At 43.0% G+C, this 27,861-nt stretch overlaps 1 protein-coding gene across 1 annotated transcript; it reads right to left on the reverse strand.

Annotated features, from left to right (window-relative positions):
• Window positions 1-21,754: 21,754 nt before the first annotated feature.
• LOC131478685 (sex-determining region Y protein-like) lies at window positions 21,755-22,309 on the reverse strand. The gene has a single exon (XM_058659272.1). The coding sequence runs from the start codon at window positions 22,307-22,309 to the stop codon at window positions 21,755-21,757; it is 555 nt and encodes a 184-aa protein (XP_058515255.1).
• Between the last annotated feature and the right edge of the window lie 5,552 nt (window positions 22,310-27,861).

Consider the following 27,861-nt stretch of genomic DNA (forward strand, 5'->3'; position numbering starts at 1 on the left):
GAATCTCGTTACTCCAAGCACAATGAGGTCAGTGAAGAATCCACTGGTTGACATAGTCCATCATAGAGTTTCCATTTGGCCAGTATTTCTCTTCCAACACATAGCTGAGGTGGTTGATTGCCTTGTTTTGTCTTATGTCTTTTCTTGCTTAGGGTTCTGAGTCCAGCAGTTTGATTGGGAAGATTCCCAAAGAAACTTTGTCTGAGGTGTCCTCAGACCAGATTCTTGAATGTACTAACAAGTACAGCGTCTGGCACAGTTTATCGCCTCAATCAGCTGGTGGCAATTGCTGGGTTGGTTCCGTTTTCAGCCCTGTCTTCTACTGGAACCAATGGGTGTTAAAGCCCAACCTGGTTCTGCCCAGCACATACTCAGCACTCACACCAACCAGTGGGAGCTGCAGCCTAGTTGGAGCCACCCACAATAACCCGCACCAGGCCTGTCCCCTACCCTGGTTTGCCAGTCTGTGTAGCAGACTAGTCCAGTCTGTCCCACATCCCATTTGACTCTTGTACATGTTGATAGGTATTAAAGCTTAGTTCCATCTAACCAGCTCAACTATCCAGCCCTCATGGGTGTTGTTGAGTGCCTCTCTGTCTAGCCACCCCAGCCCCTGTCCTAGTTTTTGTGCCCTCTGTGGGAGTGCTAACCCAAGAGGGAGGAACACACTCTTTCCCTCCCAGGCCTCTCCCACTCCTGGATTATGCACTCTCCAGGTGGTTCTGTGGTTTGACTTGACAGAATTAGCTCCCAGGGCCAGCTTCTGCCAGTTGATGCTGTGGATAAGCCCAAACAACCCTCACCCACTCTAATTTTTGTTTGCACCAGTAGAAACAATCAGCCCAGCCTGGCTTTTCCCTGACCTAGCTCACATGAGGCGCACAAGTGTTGTAGCCCTGCTTAGTCTGGTCTGACCCCTCCCAGCTCCTGCTCTCCAGTGGGAGTAGCTGTCCAGCAGGGGAACACCCCTTATTCCCCTGCCGGCTCTGCCCCCTCTCTTCCTGGTTCTCACACGTGCTGTTGCATGCTGCAGTCACATCCGGTACAGGCATTCATCACCTTGGCATTCCATATTGTGCACTGGTTTTTGTCGCAACCAAACCCGGCTCGACCCACACTCTGTTCTGATGCTTGGATTTGCCAGTGGATGACGTGAACTGATTCAGCCTGGTCTGCCCCTGACCCATGCCAAATGTATGCCAGTGAGTAACTTTCCAAGGCCTGTTCTGGGCTGTTTCCTATCATGCTTCTTGCGCTTACCTGCAGGGTCTGTGTCCTGCCAGAGGAGCTGCCCAGGCTGCTCCAACAGAACCCCTCCCAATGCCAGATTTTGCACATACCACGGGGTCCATGGGCCAGCCCTAGTCAGTTCACCTCCTGTCCTTGCAGGAACAGTGACTTTTTCCTGACTGGCCTTCAACCCAAACTGGTCCTTGCTGTTGGATGTTTCAGCCCAGCCATGGCTCGTCCATACCCACATAGGGCTCACACATGGCTCAGTAGGGGTTGAGACCTTGCCTAGTCTATCCCACATCTACCCTTGGTCCTCCAGGACAATAGATGGTGTTGGAGTCTGTCCCAGCTTGGTGCATCCAGTCCCAGTCCACACTTGTGCCAAGGAGACTACAACTCTTTCCTGATCAGAACGCAGCCCCATTCCAGCCCTTGCGCCCATTGGTGGGAACCTCAACCCAGTTAGGGTGTCCGCTTGGCTTCCCAACCAGGCCTGTTCCCAGCCATAGATCACGCACATGCCAGTGGTTGCTCCAACTCAGCTTGGCTCAGCCCCTCACCTGTCCTGACCTCTGCCTTAGACACTGTGGCTTAGTGTTCCTGGCTCATGCAGACCAGTAGGTGCAAGAGCCTATCTCGGCATAACCTGTGCTCCATGCTGGTTTCTAGTTTTGCTTGTGGGCTAAGGTTTGCTCAGTCCTGCCCAGTACACCCCATTCTATTACCAATTGACACATAATCCAGCTGTTGGAGCTACTTTTCTTTATTGTGAATGAACCGTATTTAATCTTCAAAGACAAAGGAAAGCTTTACTGGGTACATGGTCCTGGATTGACAATTTTTTTTTTCCTTTTAAAATCTGAAATATTTTACTCCTTTCATTTCTGGCCTGTAGAGTTTCGTGTGAGAGATCAGCTGTGAATTTAATTGTCATTGCACTATATGCCCATTGATGTTTTTACATGCATTTTTAAGGGTCTTTTCCTTTGTATGTTTGAAGAAAGTTTGATTAACATATATTGTGGAGAAGTAATTTTCATTTTGCCTCTGTCTCTTCTGCTCTTGATGATTGTACTTCTGCATATCAAATTCTTCTCCTTGGGGCAGGTTTTTTAAGCTATGTCACTCACAGGCCCACATTTTTTTTTTTTTTATTCTGGTTGGTACATGGCTGTTTGTTAGCAGTCACTTGTGCCATTCCCTCCGGCAAGTTCCAGATTTGGGTTCTTATGTTAGACTTCCACCATGGTCTTTGATGACCCAGTTCTGGCTCACCACTCCACTACCTATGATCCTGCACTATTGTTGCACCATTTTCTATACAAAGTTTCTCCCAGTTCTGGTTTGTGCAGTTCCAAGAATGAGAGCACATGCACAACACATTGTTGAACCCTGTACAAATTGTCACCTGATATGAAACTAATGATTGTTAGGTCTAGGGGCTACCTAGACATATTTTGGGTAGAACCTGTAGAATGCCAAGTTGTTTTAGTTCATTGAACCTGAAATGAGTTCATTTCCAGCTTAGTGCATGTACAGTCCTTTCCCATAGCCAGTGCATCCCTATAGAAGATGGCACATGATCGATCCTAGTAGGTATTTGGGGTGTGAAATCCAACCAGTTCACACAACACCTATTTGAGATCTTCTGCTCTATGTCTCCTGGCTGTCACTAAAATAGAAACACAAAAACATGAAGAGCTAGCACATGGGTTTATCTCATAATTTGGAACAATTTAACAGAGGAATAAAATTGAATTCTATGTTTTAGTGTTTGATATTAACGTTACATTTCAGGAGAATGCAGTAACTCGAATACTGACAGGGAGGAAAGCATCATAATAGGTGTATTGGTGACACGATTTGGTGTGGCTGAGGTTGGAGTTGTACTGTTGGTGATAAATGCAGATTCTCCATATTCCCACACAGGCAAGGCCATGAGTTGAATGAGAGGGATTCTCCATGTACCACAATCGCCACTCTACAAGGCCCATGGAAGTGGTGAAGAGGATCCATCCTATGGTGGCGATAGCAAAACCTGCTACTTGGCGATTGGCACTATTGAAGAGCAAAGTCATAATGGTAGTGCACCCAGGGAAGCTGCAAATAAATACAAGGCATTATGAGGCAAGGAGACCTTAGGGTCTGGCACAGTCCTCATCAGGCAGAGGACCAGGAGTCAGGTGAATATGAGGTTTCAGGGGGCCCATTGCAATGGCTAAACTGCATGGTCTCTCCCATTTCAAGCACCAGGATCCCATATGGGTCTGGCACATACAAATTTGCATTTGTATGTACATATATGTATGCATATACATGGGACTGAATTTAAATTTCAGTGATTCGCAAAGTTTTAACTATCTGCAATAGTCACCATGGAGACCTTTGCCACTATCTGCAGAAGGAGGGTATTCTAAGGAAGCTTCAGGAAGGAACATTTGGCAGTATGAGTATTTGCTGCACAGATACAAACATTTACAAATATTTACTGCACAAATAAAAGATGCTAATTTTGCATGCACAAAACTGCAAATAACAGGCCCCACTACTGAACACTGGTGATGATGGAACATGGAGACACATGGGAATACAACCCTAAGGTCAGAGGAAACCACTGATACAGTCTACATGCAATGGAAACATATACTCACATACAAGAATAAGTTGACAACAAGGTGTAATATTGTGTGCCTGGCACATTTCAGTTAATATCGTCATTTTAAGATTCACCCACGTGGGCCTGACATGATAGCGTAGCAGGTAAAGTCCTCACCTTGAATGTGCCAGGATCTATGGGCACTGGTTCTAATCCCAATAGTCCTGCTTCCCATCCAGCTCCCTGCTTGTGGCCTGGGAAAGCAGTGAGGATGGCCCAAGGCTTTGGGACCCTGCAATCGCGTGGAAGACAGTTGTGAGCTAAGGAGTTGATTAGTACTCGTTAGCCTGAGCAGGAACAGGAACTGGACTTGTGACTCAAAATACCTAGACTAATTGGACTTGTCTGTATCCAGTATCCTGCTAAATGAAGTTGTGGGGGAAGAGTATATAAGCAGAAGTGAAGGGGCAGTAAAGAGAGACTTCAGAGAAACTTCCACCATCACTGGTCTCCTGTTGATGCTTCATCCCCAGACCCTCTCCCTGTCCACGTTACTGACTCTGCTGGTGGGAGTAGGCGACCTGGAAGAAGTTCCTGGCTCCTGGCTTTGGATTAACTCAGCTCCAGTATTGCGGTCGCTTGGGGCGTGAGTCATCAGATGGAAGATCTTCCTCTCTGTCTCTCCTCCTCTCTGTATTTCTGTCTTTCCAATAAAAATAGTCATTTTTTTAAAGTAAATTATTTATTTTTTAAAAAAGAAAGTAAATTCCTTATTAAAAAAAAATAGAACAGATTCACCCATGTGGTAAAAATTTTGAAAATTTTGTTCATTTTAGTGTGGGACAGGATTCTTTGTCTGATGATGGTCTGATCTATTATTATTCTTTATTTTGGGGACATTTGCATTGCTTCTATGTTTTCTCTATTATGTATAATGCTATTACAAAATTTCTATAGATACAGGTATGTCTGCATTGACATGTTTTCACAACTCTTGCACAATTATCTAGGAATGGAATTGATGGGATGTATGGTAAATATATATTGGCAGCTAGTAAACTGTTTTCCCAACTTATCACATCATTTTATATTCCTAATAGCAAGGCAGAAAAGATTCAAGTTTCTCCAGGTCTTCCACATTTTTGTAGTTTCAGTCTTTTATGTTATTCACTTTAATCACCATTTTAAGTGAGCAAAAAAGATCTTCACAATACATCAACTACAAACAATATGATATAAATATTATATAATCCATAATTGGGTTATGTGATGAATTGGGCCAACCCATGTCTCTTCCTCTCTAATATTTTCCAAAAACATGCAAAGAGTGAGCTGCAATGTTATATGCCAAATTATTAAAATAATGATCACTTCATAGGCAAAGAGAGACAGATTTCACATCCATTACATAATGACCACAATGCCCAGGAATAGTTCGACCTGGACCAGGCTGAAGCTGGGACCTGAGAACTGTGGTTCTCCTATTCTGAGTACTAGCATTCCAGGTACGGAGTGTGATGCACTTGGCATCGACAGTCCTATCAGCTTAGCACACAAGCCCAAAGACAGGCATTCAAGACATTCTTGTGTTTAAAGCTATCAACACAAAGGAGACATTCTTGATGTGACTGGTTTCTCCTATACTCTCTATGTGGTGTTGATTTATGTCACAATTCTAGAATGTTTCCCATGGGCTTTTTCAAGCACCTTATAGCTTCAGATGCTGTTAAGTGATATGATGCCCAAGGAAGACTGATCAGGTCAAAATAATCGAGTTGGGTTTGTGTGTGGCCCAGTCATGTGATTACACATCCACTTCTCCCATCAAAATGCCTGTGTTGCACCTTAGGAGATAGCATGTGATGGTTCAAGAATGTGGGTCCATGCTACCTATTTTGGAGACCAAAATGGAGTACCTCGATCCCCGTATTTCTTGTCCCAGGTTAGGTTTATTGGCATGTATTTAGGGAGATATCTCACAGGAGGGAGATCTCTGTCTCCCATCGACTTCTTAAATAAATACTATTTAAAAGAAGAACATATTTCTAGTCAGATGTGTAAGTACATCTCCCTTCCCAAGCACCATAGCTGAACAGCACAGCACACAAATCTTGAACCCAGGAAAAGATGTAAATGCAAAATTTTTTATATTTTCTTTTTTTAAAATTATTTATTTTGTGATGCAGTTCTATAGACTCTAGGATTCCTGCCATTTCCCAAAAATGCAAAATTCAAAGTAGTGTTTCTACTGAGTGCATATTGCTTTTATCTCCATACAAAGCCCTGACTTCTAAAATCTAAGTTGAAATGATATATTTTGTGGAACTCAGTAAGGTAGAATGGAAAATCATGTCTATGTACTGTCTTCAAAATGAAGGAAGTGGACAGACCGTGCAACATGAGCTACCATGCAAATCACTATGCTAATAAAATAAACCACCTATAAGAGAATGATACCTATGTGAGGTAGCCAGAATTGGCAAACTATAAAGATGGAAAATAAGGATGTGAATGCCAGGACTTTAGAGCAGGAGAATTGAGCAAGAAACATATAATGCAGGATTTCACTTGGTTGTGATGAAAACTTCTGCAGAGGAATGTTTGCTATCCCCCACTCCAAACAAAAGGTTAATGAACTGTACTTAAACAGTGAACACGGTCAATTTCTGAAGTGTGTTTTACTGCCACTGACAGAAAAACAGAAAGGGTAGGGAGTGTCCACTAACCTGCTGGGTAGTCGCCAAGCAGAAGTGCAGTGATGTGGAAAGGAAGTCGCTCAGATGGCCAGTGTGACTGAGGAGCACATAGTGCCTCTATGCTCCTCCATCTTGGGTTTCTGGACCTAGGTAGCTATGGGCTCTCTCCTACACTATACGCTCAGCATTCAGTCACCCACAAGTCTCTCTCCTCACCCTCCACTCTGTGGCCAAGTTCCACACATCTTGTTGAGTCACGACATTCTAAATTCCCACTTGTCAGGCTGTGAGTGTTATGATACACATTCTGTCACGTGCTCACTGGTTACTCTGTTTTGATAGCCTCTGGGTGTGGTGGTGGCATTTGTGGACACAAAGACCTGAAAGAATCTCCTGTGTTCCTTCTCTAGAGATCCAGGTAGATACGATCTGGCCACATTCAGGCTCTAAATCCTGTCTACTAGGTGACACCAGCACATCTCCCAAACTGTATGGGAGACACAAAGTGGCTTGTGTTGCTTGCCAGGCCTTTCTCACAGGGTAATAATGAGCTCCCATTATTCTTCCTGAGCTCCTATAGAGAATGTTCCATGGGAAAGGCCAGGAATATTCTGACTAGCTCTAGGCTGCCTTGGCCGGCTGTGTCCCTGGCCCAGCGTGCAAAGACTGATCTGTTTTATGGTTGCTTGGCATCATGCTTCTGTCTGTTACTTTGCCCAGCGACACTTGTGTTATCCTGCATGAGCTTTTCACTTTATTTGGTCTCTCACCCTCTTTAGCATTTGGTAACTGTTGACATGGACTGCAAGTTTCTAAAAACACAGCAATTACTTTCTCTTGTTCCCGGGGATTGAAGCCCGTCTCCTGGATGGTCATGGTATTTGAAAGCAATTGTTTGATTCCTATGAAATGCATAAGAGAGACAGAGATTTGATACACCACTGGTGGTTTACTCACAAATGTGTCCAGGGCACAGCCAGGATCCAGGAACTGCATCTAAGTCTCCCATGTCAGGAACAGGGTCCCACATCCTGGGGCTGTGTTCCTCTGCTTTTCCCATGTGCTTGAGCAGGGAGCTTGATCCCAGCAGATGGTCTGAACTTGAACCAGCACTCCAGTTGCACTGCCAAAGTTGCACGTAGGAGTTCAAGATGCTATACACTAATGCTAGGTGGACACTGGTTTTAAAAGCACAAATGGTAACCACCTGGATGAGATTTATTTGTCTCAGGGCACTGACAGCAACATAGCAGGAAAGGTGCTGATATTTCTCAGAAAATGCTTTTTCTGCTTCTGTGACATTGTATGCATGTGAAAGAAGAGTATGCAAAATGATTAATTTGTTATTTGTTTTTAATTTTGAATGATATTAGCGCAATTGATAGGAGTAGGATGGATCAAGGCCTAGGAAAAAGTGGATGGGATCAAAGCTTCCAAATTTTTCTTTCTCTTTCTTGTTTTGGGCAGGAGGGAAGTGGATAAGGGTAGAAACCATAGCCAGCCTCCTAACCACTCAGTACCCAAGAATGGAGAACGGCCACTCAATATCAATCCGGGGTCCCAATGTGGCACTTATTCCAAGGGTTCTGCCCAGGTGGATGTATTTTGTTTAAAGATGTGTTTATTGATATTAGAAAGGCAGATATTCAGAGAGGAGCAGAGACAGAGAGAAAGATCTCTGTCCGATGATTCACTCCCTAAATGGCCACAACAGCCAGAGCCAAGCCAGTCTGAGGCCAGGAGGCCGGAACTTCTTCCAGGTCTGCTATGTGGGTGCAGGGTCCCAAGGCTCTGGGCTGTCCTCGACTGCTTTCCCAGGCCACAAGCCGGGAGCTGGATGGGAAGTGGGGCAGCCAGTATTAGAACATGCACCTATACGGGATCCCGGCACACACAAGGCAAGGACTTTTGCCATTAGGCTGCCAGGTCAGGCCCGTAGTAGTTCTGAAACATTGTTGATCTCATCAATCCAAGGATGAAGGAACCCTTTCAATGTCCATTGGCTGACATAGTCGACCTCAGAATCTATTTGCCCAGATACTTGCTGTCCTTTCTTGGCCGCAGCAGTTGCCTAATTTGTTCTTGCCTCATTCCTCAGGGTTCTCACAAATGGTCCCTGAAGGGCTTTGTCGCTGTCCCGCAGCGATGGACTTGGTGCACGGAGCCGATAATAACACGCGTGGACCCTGACTGATGGTCAAAAGCCGAGGTTTATTAGTAGCATCAGACTTTATACTCTGAGGGACATATAGGATAAGGGAGGAAGTGCTGAGCTTATCAACAAAACCATTAATGCTTGTTTGGAACTCCTTTTGTCTTGTATATTCCACCAGGTGTTCTCATATACATATGCAGATGATATCCAATAAGGTATACAAAAAGTAGCCATTTGGTTATTCTCCTCCAAATATTATCCAACCAACTGTAATCCTGTGCTCACTGACCTTTTAGGGTCACAATGTCCTCCTACAAATCCCCCTTCTGTGTTTTGTAAAATTAGGCCTGAATGATGTATGTAGGGGAAACATGCTCTTGGGAGAGCAGAAAAATGGGGAGAAACAATATTATTTAACCGAAAGCAGAGTGGCACAGGAACAGTGTAAAGACCAACATTGACCTACATAGCAGCTGAGTTCAAACATAACATCAAAGTTCTTTACAGTTACATCTTGTTTAGCATTAACAGTTTTAAATTGATAAAAGCTTTTCGGGGAGATTCTTAACCCAATTTAAATTTTGCAGTTTATAGAGGTTAAGCACAGTTTTGCATTTAACAATTGAAGAATAGAAAAGTTTTAGGTAGGTAAGCAGGAAAATCCCCAACAACTTAGTGAGTGAGGAAGAATTTAACTCTACATGGGACTCACAAGCAACCCTGATGGTTGGTGTAAGAGAGGGCTGGGAGCCAAGGCTGGAACTAGTTAAGAACTAGAGGAAGCTCCTCCTACAATCCTTTTGTCTCTGAGTGCCTCCCGGGGCTCCTGGCTTAAGTTCCCAGGTTACCAGACCCTATGAGCAGGGTACTGGGCTGCTTCAATCCCTTGTGAGAAATCCAATAGGAAAGGACTGACCTCAGAGTTCTCGGCCTCCAAGGGCACTCATCTTCCTTGTGATCTCCTTGGCAGTCAGGATACGGTTCTCGATGTCCTTGATGAGGCAGATATCCACTGCTTCTGCAGCGAAAGCACATGGGAGGCCTCCGGGGGTCTCCGGGACTAGGATAGAGGGCTCCTCTTATCCTCCTGCTCCACCCTGAGATCCCCCTTGCTCTATACACACAACCTCCTTTAAGAGGGTGTCAGAGTCGTCCTTGGATGCCACCACAAATTTCTATGGCTTTTCTAATGTCTAAGGTCATTAAAATCTATAAATAACAAGTTACACTTAAAGTCTTCCTCAAACATTCTAAGAAGGTGGAGAATTTCTCTGCACTCCTGACCTGTAGTGGAACCAGAGGCATATTAAACAAATTTAGCTTTTCAGTTCTTAGAGGCAGCTTCACTAGGGGTTCCATCTTCTCCAGGGGCAGTGTTGAGTTCAAGGGAGTTGCAGCACTTTCGAGGTCAGATGAGCCAGTTTTGAGGATCCATCAGGAAATTCTAGGGACAAGAGCATAACCTTTCCCACGGATTATTAGTGTTTATCAAATGCATCATAATGTCAAGGACAGTTGCGCTTGATGCACCAATCTCTTAGGATCCCTCACGTCACCCAGTGTTGGGAGGGGTCTGGCCTCCTCCTCCAATGTCTCCTTGATGGCAATGGATCTTTCAGAATGAAGTCGCGAATTTGTCTTACTGCAGGCGCTTCCTCCGGTGAATGGAGTCCAGGGCTTTCTAGTGACGCAGAGCTGGTGCTCACCAGGAGTCAAAATCTGAACAAAATTTAAGGTGAGTAAGACCAAATTAATGCATTTACAGGGGTAGCATATTCCCCCCTCTGCTTTTAAAGCAGAACTTTAATATCTTTGTGATTTGACAATCCTATCAGAAAGCTCTGGGCGTGGCTGCAGGTTGCCACAGCCCCAAGGCAACCTGCTCTTGATAAACAAACAGCAACACATGATAACAATTTGAAACAACTTTTTACAAAGGACAAAATGTTAAGACACACATGTATGCACGCACACACACAAACACCCACACACACTTTTGGAGACTTGAAAATATTATTCTCAACCAAGCTTAGTAGTGTTCACCAAAAACCAGTAAGTGAAACGCCATTAAATCAATAGTTTTGAACTGAGAAACTCAGACAAAAACATTGATCATGCTATGAAATCCCTCCATCAATCTAAAATTGCAAATTTCAGTCTTCCCAGCAATACAGCCATGCTAAGAATACATAATTAGCAACGCAAACTAAAATTAAACCTTCACAACTCCATGGATGTATACAACGTTTTGACACAATAAAATTTTACTCCATTTGTTATTTGGCAATAATCTTAGTATAATCCAATAGCCTGGTCAACTGTCTCCACAAAACGGGAGATAGATCCGTTGGCATTCTTGAGGCCTCGTAAGAATACCAAGGGAATCCCTAGGATTTGAAACCTTTGAATTCTTAAATGCTTTTTTAAGGATAGCTAAAAATATCTGAAACAAGATTTGTTGTTGACATTAGCATAACACATGATAGATTACAATTGGTTATTGATGCGAGATCATCACTCAAATATCTTTAAAACAAATACAAAACCTTGACACATTAAAGGCAGTGAGAGATTTGATAACCAGCCAAGAACACAAGAATTACATTAATACATGCAATTAATACATGCAAACACTTTGTAGACAATGAATATCACATTAACTTATACCTTGAAATAATCAAATAGTGTTCGAGTTCAATTTTATACCAAATTATTTATGATAAAATTTCACATTTTTATTAAATGTCCCCCCAAAAAACCCTCAGGATTTACAAAAGCCTAGTATCTTCTTTGAATTCCAAGCTCCCAAAAGTTGCAATGGATATACAGATGAAGTCAGTTTACTAAACATCTACCACAACAAAAGACCTTGAAATTGGTGATTATTGTGAAAGCTAGCCATCAAACTGAAGGCCAGCTTCCTCAGCATTATAAAATATTCCAAAAGACATGTGGTTACAACTTGAGTACATTAACAAACAAAACAGCAAACATTCACTTTATAATGATATAATGACATCACCCAAACACTCCTTAAAGCAAGATCATCGCTTTTGTTAATTTTAAACAATGAGAACGTAATGAGGCAGTGAACATAAAAATTAACTTAATATAAAGACTTGTACTTAAAAATTAGTATACTTGCAGGGTGAGGAGCACAGGTGGGGCAATGAGACAGTGGCAGTTTTAAGTTTGTAGCTTCTCTGCAGATTCCCATTTTGTAAACCTGTGAATGTTTGGGACCTGGGGCTGGCCCCTCCCGGAGTCTTCTGGCCACAGGCATCTGCCATCACGGTCAAATTTGGATTTACATTCTTTTTTCCAGTGCCGGCCTCTTTGGCACTTAGGACATATTCCAGGGGAGTGACTGTTAAAAGTATCCGCATGGTATTTTTGAGTTGAAGGACGCATTCCGCAATCTTTTCTAAGGTGTCCTGGCTTGCCACAATTAAAACATTTAGCCTTCATTTGTTTTTGAATAGCAAAAGTCTCAAGTGCTGCTAGGCGGGCATGGTGTTTAAATGTCCCTATGTTGCGACAGGCTTTCAGGTAACCCAGAAGGTCCTCTTTTTCTTTTATAGGACGAATAACAGCCTGGCAGTCCTCATTCGCATTATCAAAGGCCAGTTGCTTTAACAACAATCTCCTAGTGCCTTCTCCCCTAACTTGTTTTTCAATGGAGTCTGTCAAACGTCTTACAAAATCAGCATAAGATTCTCTGGCTCCTTGAATGACTTTTGCATAACTGCCTGCAAATTCAGACCCAGTTTCAGTTTTCTCCCATGCCCACAATGCTATGTCTCGTATATGCATGAGCGCAGCTTGAGGTAGCTGTATCTGTTGCTCTGTAGTAACCCACTGTCCATCTCCAAACAACATATCATAAGTCAATTGTCCTCCACCAGGGAGTTGCCGACCTGATGCTCCTAAGGTTTGCAGTTTTTCCTTAGCCATATCGCTTCTCCACATTTTCCATTGTAAATATTGAGAAGGAGAAAACCCTATTTTTGCTATTACTTCAAAATCATAAGGAATCCAGTTTGCTCCCTGGCTCCAGCCATTTAAATATTCCCACACATAAGAAGAAGTAGATCCGTAGGACACACAAGCCTTTTTAAAAGCTATGATGGCATTGACATCTAGGCTTTCATAGGTAGGTTGGTTATTTTCTTGACTAAGTATGATTGGAAAAAGCAATCAGAGTTCATGAGGTCTCCGGGGAACATCAGACATTTGGAAACGTTTTTGATCAGATTTAAGAGCAAGACGACATGGGCTGATATTTAACTGTTGTTTTATCCCAGCCTCATTTACCTCACTAGAGAAATCCTGCAGTTTAACACTGAAAATTTTCTTTTTCTTAGTTCTGATTTCATTTTCAGTCACATTATGGTAACATCTTCCAAGTTTTCTTTTCCTAATTTCCACATCTGTAGTATAAGGCCTTTCTCTTTTAGCTGCATTACAGTGGCATCTCCTTGTGGGAGGGTCTCTCACACATTCTTTCTCATCTTCATCTGTAGTATAAGCCATTTCTTTCCTAGCCACATTACGGTGGTGTCTCCCGTTAGGGAAATCTCTCACAGGCTCCTCTTTGCTGTCCTCCTCATCTGTACTATGAGGCGTTTCTTTTTTAGCCATATTACAGCGTCCTTTCCTGTTAGGTGGGCCTCTTAAGGATTCCCTTTCTGTTTCTTCCTTGTCCGTACTATGAAACACTTCTTTTTTAGCTACATTTTGGGGGTGTCTCCCCTTAGAGGAATTTCTTGCAGATTCCCCTTCTAAAATTATAATAATAGCTCTAATTAAAGCCGATATAATCCAACAACTAACTTGAATATCTTCTATCCTTCCGGCCTTTTCACCATTGTTCTGAGTAAAATTCTTAAGTCCAGTTTCTAGTGTCCATTCATCTGGAGACCAGGGATTATATTCACTAACAAGCTCTAAATAAGAATGCAATTGCTGCCTAGTTATCTTCGTTCCACTTTTCACTAAAAAATTCTGCATAAGAGAGATAAAAGACTGTGCCCTACACTGGTCCTGGCCCATTGTCCCACTCACCACTTTCTGTGGGGGTCTCCGCTGCACTTTCTCTTCTTCTTTCAAGTCCCCGTTCAGGCGCCAGTTGTCGCTGTCCCGCAGCGATGGACTTGGTGCACGGAGCCGATAATAACACGCGTGGACCCTGACTGATGGTCAAAAGCCGAGGTTTATTAGTAGCATCAGACTTTATACTCTGAGGGTCATATAGGATAAGGGAGGAAGTGCTGAGCTTATCAACAAAACCATTAATGCTTGTTTGGAACTCCTTTTGTCTTGTATATTCCACCAGGTATTCTCATATACATATGCAGATGATATCCAATAAGGTAACCATTTGGTTATTCTCCTCCAAATATTATCCAACCAACTGTAATCCTGTGCTCACTGACCTTTTAGGGTCACAATGTCCTCCTACAGGGCTTGATGGACTGCCATATCTTCCATGTGGATCTGGGCAAGCTGTCCACTACTGTGTCTTCTCCACTGAGGAGGATGAGTTCTTACAGGTGGGCAAAGGACTCTAGCCAGGCAAACTGGGTCCCACTGTATCCGCTGCCCATGAAATTAATGGATGCTCCCCCGGCACCCCATACAGGTAGGCAAAGGATCTAGATCAGGCAACCCAGGCCCATCCAGACCCCCCATCATTGGGGCTCACAGATCTAGCACCCATCTTGGAGATGGGCTGAAGGACCCAGGCCAGGTGACCCGACCCTTGCTGGATCCCTCACCCCCGGGCTCTCAGACCTGGCTCCTACTAACCCCAGACTGGCATGGTTCATCTTATCTCACACCCACCAGCAAGTGCTTCAACCTGGCTTGCTCCAGCCTGCCTCCAGTTCCATCTGCTACTGCTGGTGGGTGCTACAGCCGAGCTGTGCCCCATCAGGCCCTTATCCAGACTTCAGTGTGAACTGGTTGGTATTGGTGGTCCAACCTGGCCTGTCCTGCAACCCCATCCTGGTTCTCAGATCTGCCAGTGGCTATCATAAAATGGCCTGGCCTGGCCCTAGGCCTGACCTTCATATATCCTGTTGGGTACTATAACCTGGCCTGGTCTGGGCTGCTCCATGCCTCGGTTCTTGCGCTTATCTGCGGTGACTGCGTCCTGACATATGAATTCCCTAAGCTGCTGTATCGAGTCTCCTCCCAGTGGCAAATCTCATGCACACCAGTGGGTGCTTGGCCCATCCTGGCTTGACCCAACTCCTGTCCTGGCAGGAGCAGTGGCCTTGCCCAATCGCTCCACTCCCACCCTGGTTCTTACCATGGGGTGTTACAACCCAGCCATACCTGGTCCACACCAGATACAGGTCTTATGTGGTTGAGCAGGAGCCAAGACCTAACCTAGCCTATCTTACACACATCTTGGCTTTCATGAGCACAACTGGGTGCTGCAGCCTAACTCAGTTTGGCACACACCAGAGCCAGTCCACACCCATACCAAGGTAGACTGCAGCCATGTCCAGACCAGCCCATATTGGTTCTTGTGCTCACCAGTACTTGTGCTCAAAAATGTGAATTGTAGTCCAGCTAGGCTATCCATCCCCTTAGCTCTATAAGCAGGCCTTTCCCTAGCCACAGTTGTTGTGTGTGACGCACGATGAGCCCACATACACCCCACAGATGTTACCCCCACTCTCAATTCACTCACGTACGAGTCAGATTCATGGACAGCCCTACAGTACAGGATTCTTGTTCCAACTCTCACTGGTGGGTTCCACTTGGTCACTTTAACGGAGCACCATGTTAACACACAGGATTAGATGTTAACTCCATACATCAAGGACAAATATTTAGAAAATACTGCAAACAATACTTCAAGGACTATGATAATCCTCCTCACCAAGAACACATATTTTAACTATGAGAGACAAAGAACAAAAAGATTATCTCAATAGAATATGAAATCTGTGTCTCTTGGCTGTCACTAAAATAGAAGCACAAAAATGTGAAGAGCTAGCACATGGGTTTATCTCATAACTTGGAACAATTTAACAGAGAAATCAATTTGAACTGTATGTTTTTGTGTTTGATATTAACATTACATTTTCAGAGAATGCAGTAACCATACCTTAAGAATAGCATTTAATCTGACATAAATGTTCATAGGATATACGAGGCTAAGTACTTAAGTTTGCATTTAGAAAATATTTATCTTATTTAAATAAGAATCTCTCCCTCTTAGGAGCCACAGACTTATGGACCTTAGACTTGGCCTACCTGACAGCCTGCTGCATTGAAAGCCTGCCTTGGGCAAGAAGGGCCACAGCAAGCAGGATATTAGGCCAGAACATGCTGTGTAAAACAAGCAGAATAGAACCTCCACCCTTGTTCCTGTTCAAATAATTAGTTATGAAAGGGAACATTTGGGATTGGAAGGACAGTGAAACATTTCGTGATAGAGCCTGGGGGCCTGAGAGATAAGGGGCACCTGCAACTAGCCTCCGCCCCTAATGGCATGGCCCCCTCCCTGCTTATGTTAATGATTCCCCCTCCCTGTTTATGTTTAGGGTTCCCCTCCCTGTTTAGGGCTCCCCCCCCCCCCCCCCGTTCATGGTTATGGTTTTATGGTTTTATGATTTCAGACTTGGTTTAGCCTTTAAAAAGGATGCTATACCATGACTGGGTCGATGCCTAGCCTTCTGTGTGAGGAACTGGCCTCGGCCCCAGCACGCTGATGATCGAATAAAGCCTCTTGCTTTTGCATCAAGTCTCGTCTTCGGTGGTCATTGGGGAAACTCACTCTCTTGAGACAATTGGTAAGGTTTTTCCCTGTTGGGGGGCCTTACAGTTCCTCCCCTGTTTCAACATAGATGATTAGTTCCTTCCCTGCTTCAGTGAAGATAATTACTCCCAAGACACCCCTCCCTTTCCCATCCTCCCCTAGAGAAGAAAGTATATATATATGAGGAGTAAAATAAATAAAGAGTGAGAGACACTCTTTTTCACCAAGTACGTGTGTCCGTGTGTTCCTTGGGCCAGCAGCCTGGGGGCTAGCAGCCCAGAATTCCCAGTCCACCCTCAGGGTTTGAACATTGTGCCCTGCAGGACAGGGCATTTCACTGCAAAAACCACCTAATATAGTGGAGTCTATAACAAGAGCTGAATATTCATTGTGCTCAGTGGGTTCTTTTAAATTAAGTTACAAAGCAAGCATGGTAAGTCACAAAATGTTCAAAGCAATATTAACTTGTGGGGCTCAGGGACAAAAAGGTCACTAAGTCAATAAGATGGGAACTCACAGTCCAGGTCACTGGCGGGCAAGATGGCGGCCAAGGACAGAGCCCTGGGCGTGAACAAGGGCAGGAGTCACGTAGCTCCAAGGAAATATTGATGACCAGGGCCATCTTGCTCATCTACCCCTGGCCTATGGGAGGTGGCTTCTGCAGTCATTCTCCTGGTAATTGGCTCCTAGTTTCTCCCCTCCTGGAATTCCCAAAATTCCTGGCCTGAGGCTATCCTTTACCATATATAAGAAATTGAACTTCCCCAATAAATCAGAACTGCTTAGACAGAACCCCTGTCCATCAGTTTGTCTCTCACAGGCCGGGAGGCTGGGTGGCGGGTAGCAGGCTCTTCCCCTCCGGCAACGGGGTACTAAAAGAATCTGTGGGGAAGATCCTGCATTAACAGGCCTACCTCTACCCTCCTCCCTTCCTCTCTCCACTTCTCTTGGCTAAGGGACAGACAGATTAGGTTGACACACCACACTCCAGAGAGAGGGAAAAAAAAATGTCTAAGCTGCTCTTTAGGGGAAACTGTAGCCACAGGGAGTGGCTGGCTTAAAACAGAGCAAGTGCAGAATGTGTGAGGGAAGAGGGCAAGAAAAACAACTGTGGCTGCTGCTGGGGGAGAGGGAAGGAAGCCTGAGAGAGTTTCATCCTTGAAGTGGCTGGGAAGGAAGAGGGGAAAAGTGACAGTGGTTCAGCGTAAGGAGAAGGTTGAATAAAATATGTACACATGTAGCATGTATTACAGCTTCCTAAAATCTTTAGCTGCTTTTTAGAATTACTGTCAAATGGCTAGAATGACCTCCTGCTCTTAGTAACCTGAATTAACAATATTTTCTCAAATGGTTTGTGAGCATGATAACTGTTTCTAAAGGAGAAGACAAAACTGTGAGTACCATGGTTGATAAGCTCACTGGAGACTGTTGTTATTCTACATGCAGGAGACATACAAGTGTCTCCACCCTGAACTGAGATAACTAGCCTACATTCTACCCCCACTTGCCCTTTTGGAGAATGGGCAGTTAATCTTTTAGGCACTGGTTCTGTGACCTACAGCAAGAGAGAATGATCACAAAGTGTAGACATGTTTACCTTTTCTTTGTCCATGGCCCTGGGTTGTCTTGACCCCTGAAATATCTTGAGTACTAGAGACTACCCCAGAGATGGAGGAGTCCCCATGGGGCTGCACATTCACCCTTGTGGCCCTCACCTCCTGTTTGTAGCTAAAAGAAGAAGAGATCAAATGAGGGGATCAGGGCTTTTAAGGGAAGTAGGTGTGTCTAGCTTGAGCAAGAGGCTGACTGCTCAAACTCCTCTCAGGTTTTGGCACCACTATCTGAGGAAGCAGACAGAACAGAGAAAGAGGCACACAGTAGGTATTCACAGCCAAAACTGAAGTTATTAGAAAGAATAGAGTGGTGGCCAACAAGTAGCATGTGCTGGGACTACAGCAGCTCAGCTTTCCTAGGGTTGAATCTTTTATAGTTTTAGGGTCTTGGCTGTTTGTAGCAATGGGGCAATTCAGAGACATGGGAAGTCGGTGAGACAAGTTGGCTTTTAGGAGGTGTATTTCAGCCTGGGCATGCCAGGGCTTGGCGGCTGCAAGAGATGAAAAGGTAGGAAAAGGAAAAGCAAAAAGCACAAATAAGGACCCAGCACAGTGGCCTAGCAGCTAGGGTCCTCGCCTTGAACATTCCGGGATCCCACATGGGCACTGGTTCTAATCCCGGCAGCCCTGCTTCACATCCAGCCCCCTGCTTGTGGCTGGGAAAGCAGTGGAGGACAGCCCAAAGTCTTGGGACCCTGCAATCACATGGGAGACCCAGAAGAAGATTCCGGCTCCTGGTTTCAGACTGGCTCAGCTCCAGCAATGAGGCCACCTGGGGAGTAAGTCATTGGACGGAAGATCTTCCTCTCTGTCTCTCCTCCTCTCTGTGTATCAGACTTTGCAATAAAAATAAAATGAATCATTTTTTCTCATTTTTAAATTTTATTATTGACAATCTATACATAGGTAATTAGGGCACAAAGGGTCAAGAGCTACAGCAAAGCAAGTAAGACTATCATTTCCACCCTTTTTTCTGTATCTGGGGTAAAGGGGGAGGAAAAGGGAGAAGCCCCACCTAGTCTCCCCCCGATCCCAGGTCCCCAACATGGGGCATGCTGCAAGGGTCTTGCTCAAGTGGTCTTCATAGTTGAACTGGTATGAATTGCTGCCTGTCTCGCCATTCCAAGCACAATGAGGTCGTTGAGGAATCCACTGGTTGACATAGTCCATCTTTGAGTCTCTGTTTGCTCTGTTTTCCACTAAGGTCATGAGGTGAAGTTTACATCCTTGCTCCCTCACTCTCATTTAAGCACTGAAAACTCGCAAAGATCATGCATTTTTAAATGCTCCCAATGCATTTTTGCATGAGCGAATACACCTGCCAGCATAATTTAAGCATTCAAAAATGTATACATGGGCATAGAATAACTTTTGGAAAGAATCTGAATGTCCACAAAATTACGTTGAACAGAGGAGTCTCACACATATTGTGTATTTTTACTTACTTGAGGTTTTGATAATTTACTGACACCTCTAAAAGCATCTAAACAGATGAAGGGACCACGGCAATGGATCTTGCAGGAGAGCTATGAGCTATAGTCCGAAGGAATACATCTGGGACAAGTGGAAATGTATTTCCAAGAAGATATGGAGTCAGTATATGAACGATCCTTGAGAAGAAACACAGGGAGATCGGAGGTTTTAATGGGGATTTTGGAGATTCTTGCAAACATAAAATAGGAGATGGTGGGGTGTTTGACTAGAAATTGCTGTTTGGGAGGATTTGTAGTATCTCTTGCCTTAGTATATGCTTTGTAAAACCCAAGCATTAAAGAGGAAATGTGAGCCTAAGAAATGTGAGTTATGTTGTCCAAGCAAATAGACAAACAACAAAAAGTAGAGCTTGGAATCTGACAGGAAAGAGCTGGCGTGGATTGGCTCATGCCTCGCTGGGTGGGACACAAAGATTAGTCACTCCTCACCATGGTGTTGAGGATTTTTCTGCACACCCCCCCCCCAAAAAAATGTTCTGCACATTAAATGTTGACAAATATCTTGTTAGAGTTACAAGCCAGTCTAGATTATCCCAAAATCTGCCAAGATCAGCAAAATTATACTTCAACACAACAAATGGCTAAATACTAAAATGAAATAGACACGAGACAGCTGAATGGTACCTTATAGCCATTTTAAGGTATATAGCAGCCGGTCCGGTCCTATATATAAACTAAAATTGAAATGTCAATGAGCTAATCATAGGTTGTGGTTAGGGCTTGTTTTTTTTTTTTCTTTTAACATACTGGTTACTCAAAACCATGTCAATTCCATAATATTGCAAATTGCTGTTGATGTTATATTGGGACTCTTCATTGACTGGGATGATATTCTACCAGCTCTAACTTCGGACCAGAAATGGTCTCCCCAAGAAACTGTTCAACCCATCTGGACAATAAGTAGCTGGACCCTATGCTTGGTATATGTTTGCAAGGAAAGAATCTTGATTGAATTTGAACTGTAATGCTGCATCAAGGTGGAGGAATCCACCGGGAGGAGGGGCGTGGGGAGGGGTGGGGGGATTCCCAGAGCCTATGAAACTGTCACATAATGCAAAATAATTAATAATAAAAAAAAGAAACTTTTAGAAAAGAAAAATTAACTTATGATGAAAGTTGGGTCTGGGTGATTACCAAAACGGGAATGGGTGATCTGTACATTTTACAAGATACACAGCTCAGATGAATCTGTATGTAATCGCAATTTATGTTTTTTCAATCTTAAACTTGGCATCAAGAACATGCCTTCTTGTTTTAACCCATGTTTTTCTGTTTTGTTGCTTTAATCATCACTTTGTAAAAGTTGGGAAACTGACAGTTTTAGATTATTTTAAAACACGATTTCTTTCCATTGTGGACTGTCGGTTTCGATGTTATCTTATCTACAAATTGCATGTCTCTGATTTTTCAGAGTAGCTTCAAAATCTCATCAAAGTAATGGCATGTTGGGATGAACCCCCAAGCCTACTCTGTCCCCTCAATCTAAATAAACAACTTATGTTAACATTTTGCTCTTATCCTTGAACTTTAAAAAGTCGGCCACAGAAACAGAAATTCCACTACCAAAGGCAAACAGGCAATATAATATCCTCCATGCACATGGGGCAAAGAACATGAGTTATGAGGTTTGTTTTACAAGGTAAAGACGGAAAATGTTGAAGGTCAATGGCAGAACACACTTGTGTAGAGTGAAGAATGTAAATTGAAATGGTGAAGCTGTTTTGCTTTGTTTTGTTTTGTCTGTCAGGAGAAGGTAAAACAAGAAAAATCACCAAAGATGTTACATATAGATTACTTAGTTCTCTCATTGTGGGTTAAATGATATGGAGACAGGCAAAGCAACTGAAACATTGTTAATGAGCTCAGTCTAGAAGGAACTGTGTTACACTATATTTTTTAACCCATTTTTCTACAGCATAGTTTTGTGTTTCACATCCATTTGTGAGCTGTAGTATTTAAAATAAACAGCAGCTTGCCTTCTTGACAAGGTTGGCAGTATATTAAACAATCATACAGAATGATTGGGGTGTATTCATTTGCTTATGAATGCCGTTAATGTTTATGGATTTAATACGCTGACGCGTAAGTGTGAGATTTCAGTAGATCTGAAGCCTTCAACTGAGACTGTGGATTATTAAAGCATGAAACAGGACTGGAAGTTACTAGTAAAGGGGAACCATTCCCATGGCTTTGACTAGTAAATTTTACCTGGTTGTCTTGGCAGTTTTTGCAGCTGCTGTGGCACTGGTTGCATCAGTGAAGAGCTGCCTGCATTTGCTGTCTGTGAATGGATCAGACGGTCCTCCATTGCTGAGTGTGTGGTTGTAGTGGTGCCAAACATGTTTGTGCAAGCATGCAACCTTTTGTCCATCCATATGCAGCTGCTCAGGCTGCAAGAGGGCTGTGCCTGTAGCAAACTGCTGCTCTTCTGAAGAACCTTTCGGCGAGGTCTGTACTTATAGCCTGGGTATTTCTCTTTGTGTACAGCCTGTAGTCTCTGCGCCTCCTGGAAGAATGGCCATTTTTCAGCCTCTGTAAGCTTTTTCCACTGGTGTCCCAGCTGTTTGCTGATGTCTGAGTTCTGCATTCTAGGATTCTCCCGAGCTACCAGGCGCCTCTGATGTCGGGACCATAGTATGAATGCATTCATGGGTCGTCTGACCCGTTCTTGACTGCTCTCTTTACCTTGTCCTGCTGTTTCACAGTCTGTCCTAGAGTCCATCCAAAATAAGGAGGGATTTTTCTCCATGGTGTATCTATTCGGGTGCTGTTCGGCTGGCATGTGAAGATTGCTGCTCAATACTCTGAACACATGGCAGGTCAAAAAGCCAGGGGGATAAAATTTAAAGATGCAGAGCTTGGAAATTTATTTCATCACTCAAAACCTGCTTATCTGGGAGTGGTCTTTTTCATCTTGGCTTTTGTAATGAAACGCTCATTTCTCCTCCCACGACCCCACACCTGGTAGTCCCACCCCAAGCAGCCTACTGACACTCTATCAACCTAACCCTTTTCAAGGAAAACATGATTAGGTATCACACTGTTATTCTAATCCATGGCCTTGGAATGCTAAAGATGGCAAAAAGGTCTTTACTACTTGTTATCCAATTTGCTTCAAAGGATGCTAGACACTGCATACATGGCTTATCTTTCCCTGAGGAAGCGCATTTTGTCTTTGAAAATCAAAGCTTCATTTTTTTGTGGGGGGGTTGTGGGGGCTTCCAGGGTGACCCTGATGGTCATTGCAAGAGAGGGTGGGGATCCAAAGTCGGAACTAAGCAAGGACCAGAGAAAGCTCCTCTCCCGTGTCCCGAAGGAAGTTTACTGTTCTTCTGTTTCTGCAGACCGCTCAGGGCTCCTGGCTGTTGTTTCGATGACCTTGGATCCCGGGAGGAAAGATTTGGGCTTCTTCCATCCCGTGTGGAAGATTCAAATGGGAGTGGGTGACCTCGGAGTTCTCGGCCTCCGAGGGCACTCCAATTCCCCGTGGTCTCCTTGGCAGTTGGGATGTAGTCCTTGGTGCCCGTGCTGATAGTCCTTGGTGAGGATCCGAGAGTCTCCAGGGTTGGGATACAAGCCTCCTCCTGTCCCCCTGCTCTGCTCTGGGGTCCCCTCCTCCTCTGTGCATATGACCTCCTGTTAAGAGGCTGTCAGGATCACTCTTGATTCCCCCTGTATATCTTTGTAGTTTTACTATTGTCTAATGCTGACTCAAGGCCATTGTCTTTACGTTACCTGTTATGTTCTTGACATATGCCTTGTTGAAGTTGTAAGCCAGTTTGGACTATCCTAAAATCTGACAAGAGCTCCGCATGGGTTTACATCTAGATAGCAGATGTCCTGGGCACTGACTCCATCATCTGTTGTCTCCAAGAATGAATTATCAGGAAACTGGATTGAAAGCATTACAACCAGGACATAAATAGGCACTATCATGGTTTATCAGTTGGTTAAATGTGCTAAATTAACGTTTTACATGATCAATTATGACATTACTATATTGCATACACATTTTTCAGGTTTTTTTTAATAGATTATAGAGTTCGAGTTTCATCATAATCTTAACATTGTGTATTCTTGAAATTTCATTACTGCAACAGAAGAGACAGTTTTTTTTTTTCCCAAAAGCTAACAGGAAATAATTTAATAATTTAACTAGAAAAGTCTAAATCTGGTCTGGCATGATGGTTCAGCGTCTAATATCTTACCTTTCAAGTGCTTAGATCCCATATGCTTGCCAGTTTATGTCTCTGGCTGTTCCACCTCCCATTCAGCTGGCTGGATCCAAGAACAACCTTGACTCCAACCAATTCTGTATGGGATGCTAGCGCTACACATGGAGGCTTAGTCTACTAAGCCAGTGCACCTCTCTAGTTTTTGTTTTTTGGTTTCATTTATTTTACCTCTGAATTTTCCTATTCTCAGTGCACATTTATTCTCACCTTGTTTGCTTATTTTTTGCTTGATTGATTTGTAAACAAAGTATTTGGGGCTTATCTTCCCCATTTCCACTCAGAACATTTTGATTTCACTTATGATTTGTGGCCTCATTTTCCAGTTAAGCTTAATAAAAATCACTTGGTTGTTAATGCTTCAAGGGGTATTTCTAATTGGCTATGCCTGTTGCAAGGGGCTGCTTAAAGTGCAATTGAGATTTTCTTAACACTGTGTTAAAATGGGCATTGAGAGAGCTTAAAGCCCACCAATGAAAACTTTGATAAAGATATGGTTCAATGGTAACTCTTATTCTTCTGAATCAAATGTGAATCATGTGGAAAATTTCTAAAGTGTTGATTTTCTAACATACTTGGAACATCATGTAGACTACAATGATTTCAGAAGAAAAATCTTTTGCAAATGTAAGAATGCAAATAGAAACATAGGGAGGGTTTTGGATATTATACAATAAGATTAAAAGGTTAATTCACCTTAGGAAGGCCAATTTATTTTTGCATAAAGAAAGACTGTTACATTCTAGATATTTTCTGAATATTTGCCTGTAATCCTGGCATCCGAATGTGAGAGCCAACTCAAATCCTGCTTCCGGGCCCGGCGGCGTGGCCTAGCGGCTAAAGTCCTCGCCTTGAACGCGCAGGGATCCCATATGGGCGCCGGTTCTAATCCTGTCAGCCCCACTTCCCATCCAGCTCCCTGTTTGTGGCCTGGGAAAGCAGTTGAGGATGGCCCAAAGCCTTGGGATCCTGCACCCTCGTGGGAGACCTGGAAGAAGCTCCTGGCTCTTGGCTTCGGATCGGCGCGCACCGGCCCTTTGCGGCTCACTTGGGGAGTGAATCATCGGATGGAAGATCTTCCTCTCTGCCTCTCCTCCTCTCTGTGTATCTGCCTGTCCAGTAAAATTTAATAAATCTTAAAAAAAATGCTTAGATGTTAAAGTTGACGTAGAGTTTTACTTACTTTCTTAAGATCTATTGGCTGGCTATTGCAGTTTAATCTGAAGCTGGCTTCCTTCTACGATTACATTTTTTATTAAAAATATCTAAAATTTTCTTTGTACCATGTTCAAATTTATATACATACTTAGTTTTAAAATCATTTAGTGTCTGCTTAAACTTACTTTATCTGAATTTAAGAGGTATTATTTAGTTGTGTAATATGCATTATAAAATTGAATGTTATGTAATTTATTTTTAATCAGTGGTCATAAATGCACTGCAGAATAATAATGCGTTTGGTGTTTCTTTCAGACTACTCCTCAAACTATAAAGGAAATAATGTTACTGATCTTCTAAAGAATGTGAAACTGAAATATAGCTCCTGATCTTAATTTATCTGTGGAATGAAAGATCCTGCTTTTTCCTTCATTTTTAATACACGGTTTATGGCATTGTTACATATGTCTGGTAAGATTTTTATTGCTTCCCTCATTTGAGTGTAGCATAAGCTTATTATGCAGCTTTTAGTGCTCTTCTTTTCCAGCACTCTGCTTCTTACCACCCAGTAACACTTGCCAACTGTGTTGTTTGCATTTATGGTGACTCCAGAGCTTGTTTCTGTTTTCTGCTAACATCTTAACCTAAGAAGTTTTCATGTTGCATTAGCCTGCGGTTTGACCTTCTCACAAGCTCATGAAGTTTCCATGAAGAATGGAGTCACTGGTTTAAGTATAATGCACACTTCACCCATGAGAAATTTGAATTTTAAATGCCTCATATAATCTCTCATATTATGTGGTGTCGGATTTGCATTTCAGTTCCATCTGTGGCATTATTAACTTAAGGCAAATGTATTTGTGCCCTCATGTATATGTAGCCTCTCTATAGTTCCCAGGCATGATTAATGTTATAGGATTCTAATTAATTAGCCTCTAGTTACAGATGGCTAATAACACATATTAAAGTAAAAATCTTTCAAATGCATTAAAGAAAAGAGGCAGATATTGTTTTTTTTTTCTGAATGGCTATTTGAAAAGAATATCATTCTCGCTTATCAAAAAGTCTCAAAGGTTTTGTCTTTATTTTTCTTAGCAGTACTGGTGACATTTTCTCTGCTATCAGTCACTTATGGTGCCATTCTCTGCAACATAGTGACCAAGCAAATCAAGTACAGCAGTGCTAAGTTACACTCCACACAATACCAGTACATTGTGATATGGTAGAGCTTCAAGATCATGAGTTGTGACTGTGGCACTTTTCATTCTTGTCTAAAGCTAAAGAGCATGTGCGTCTTAGTAGTCACATTTTTCATATCATTTATTGGCACCATACCTGGAGTTTTGGAGAAGTGGGGCAGATCATTTCCACAGTAAGAGGAAGAGATCGCATCCAAAAATGTGCAGTTAATGGTGATCACTCTACATTATGCAACCATTGACTTCTGCTGGTCAGTCAATTATGGGGACGTAATTGACAAGTGACACAAAGGGGTTCATAGAGCCACACAGCACATCTTTTAATTTCTAGAAAATCTGATAATGGTGTTGGTATTCAGATACAATGGCAGGAAACTTTATTGAATTGTGACTCTTTACTTGCTGTGCAACTCATCTTAACTTACCAATCTCTTTTGGATTTATGCTCCTGTTCTAGGAGTATTTGTGCCTAGGCTCCTCTGAATTATCACATTAACGTTGTGAAAATCAGCCTCAGGCACTGTGATTTTAAGCACAAGATGAGTAAAATTGATTAAAGAAACTATTGGAAAGGCAGCAGAGAATTTGTCTTCTTTGAAAAAGGAGTGCACATTTTTAAACCAATCAAGTGCAATTATTTACAATCAAAGATTAAAATGGAGTACTTCTGTGAAACCATAAGAGCTGAAAAGGATTTTACCGACACTCTTAGCTGTAAGAAAAGCTATTATTTATTTATTTACATCTGCTGGAAAGGCAGATTTACAGAGAGGAGGAGAGACAGAAAAGAGTTTTCCACCCAGGGTTCACTCCGCACATGGCTACAACAGCCGGAGCTGGAGCTGAGCTGATCTGAAGCCAGGAGCCAGGAGCAGGGTCCCAAGGCGTTGGGCCGTCCTCCACTGCTTTCCCAGGCCACGAGCAGGGAGCTGGAAGGGAAGTGGGACAGCTGAGATACAAACTGGCACCCACTATTGGATCCCGATGCATGCAAGTCGAAGACTTTAGTCACTAGGCTACTGTGCTGGGCTTGAAAGCTACTCCTCTTTACATACTGCAAAACGTGACAAGTAAGCTTGTTTATTTACTTGTTTGTTTAAATGTTAGCAATGACCTATTTTCAACACACTTCTAAGTCACGGGCTTAATACAATGGTTAAGGAATCTACCAAGAGATTAGTAGGAACAAAAGAACTACCATAACTCAAGACTTTACATATGAACTGTAAGCAATAATCAGCATAAAATCTTTACTTCTGGGCCTGGCATGGTAGCCTAGGGGATACATTTAGCCATTTTATTGGAGGCCTGCTTTGATTCAGAACTAGAAACCCATGCTGCATTTCTTCTTCTTCGTTTCCCAGCATGCCAGTCTTCAGTACATCCTTCATTTGTGAGATTACAAGATTAGTTACTTACCTTTATATCTTTTTACTTTTTACTTTTTATTTTGTCTTACATCAGAGAGTGTAGCATATTAATTCTTTTGGGATTGGCGTATTTCTCTGAGCACAATGGTTTCCCATATGGGAGATGTCAATTAGGCTCCTGGCTCCTGATTAAACTTGGCACAGGTGCAATTAGTTTTGGCTTTAGGTGAGTGAGTTGGTAAAGATTAACTTTAAATGTATATCTATATGTAGCATACAGGAAGATGTTCTTTTTGCTCAGAACAAAAACAAAAATCAGGCTAGACAGTTATCTTACCGCTT

This window comes from Ochotona princeps, chromosome Y, assembly GCF_030435755.1.
Source record: "Ochotona princeps isolate mOchPri1 chromosome Y, mOchPri1.hap1, whole genome shotgun sequence".
NCBI classification, from domain to species: domain Eukaryota; kingdom Metazoa; phylum Chordata; class Mammalia; order Lagomorpha; family Ochotonidae; genus Ochotona; species Ochotona princeps.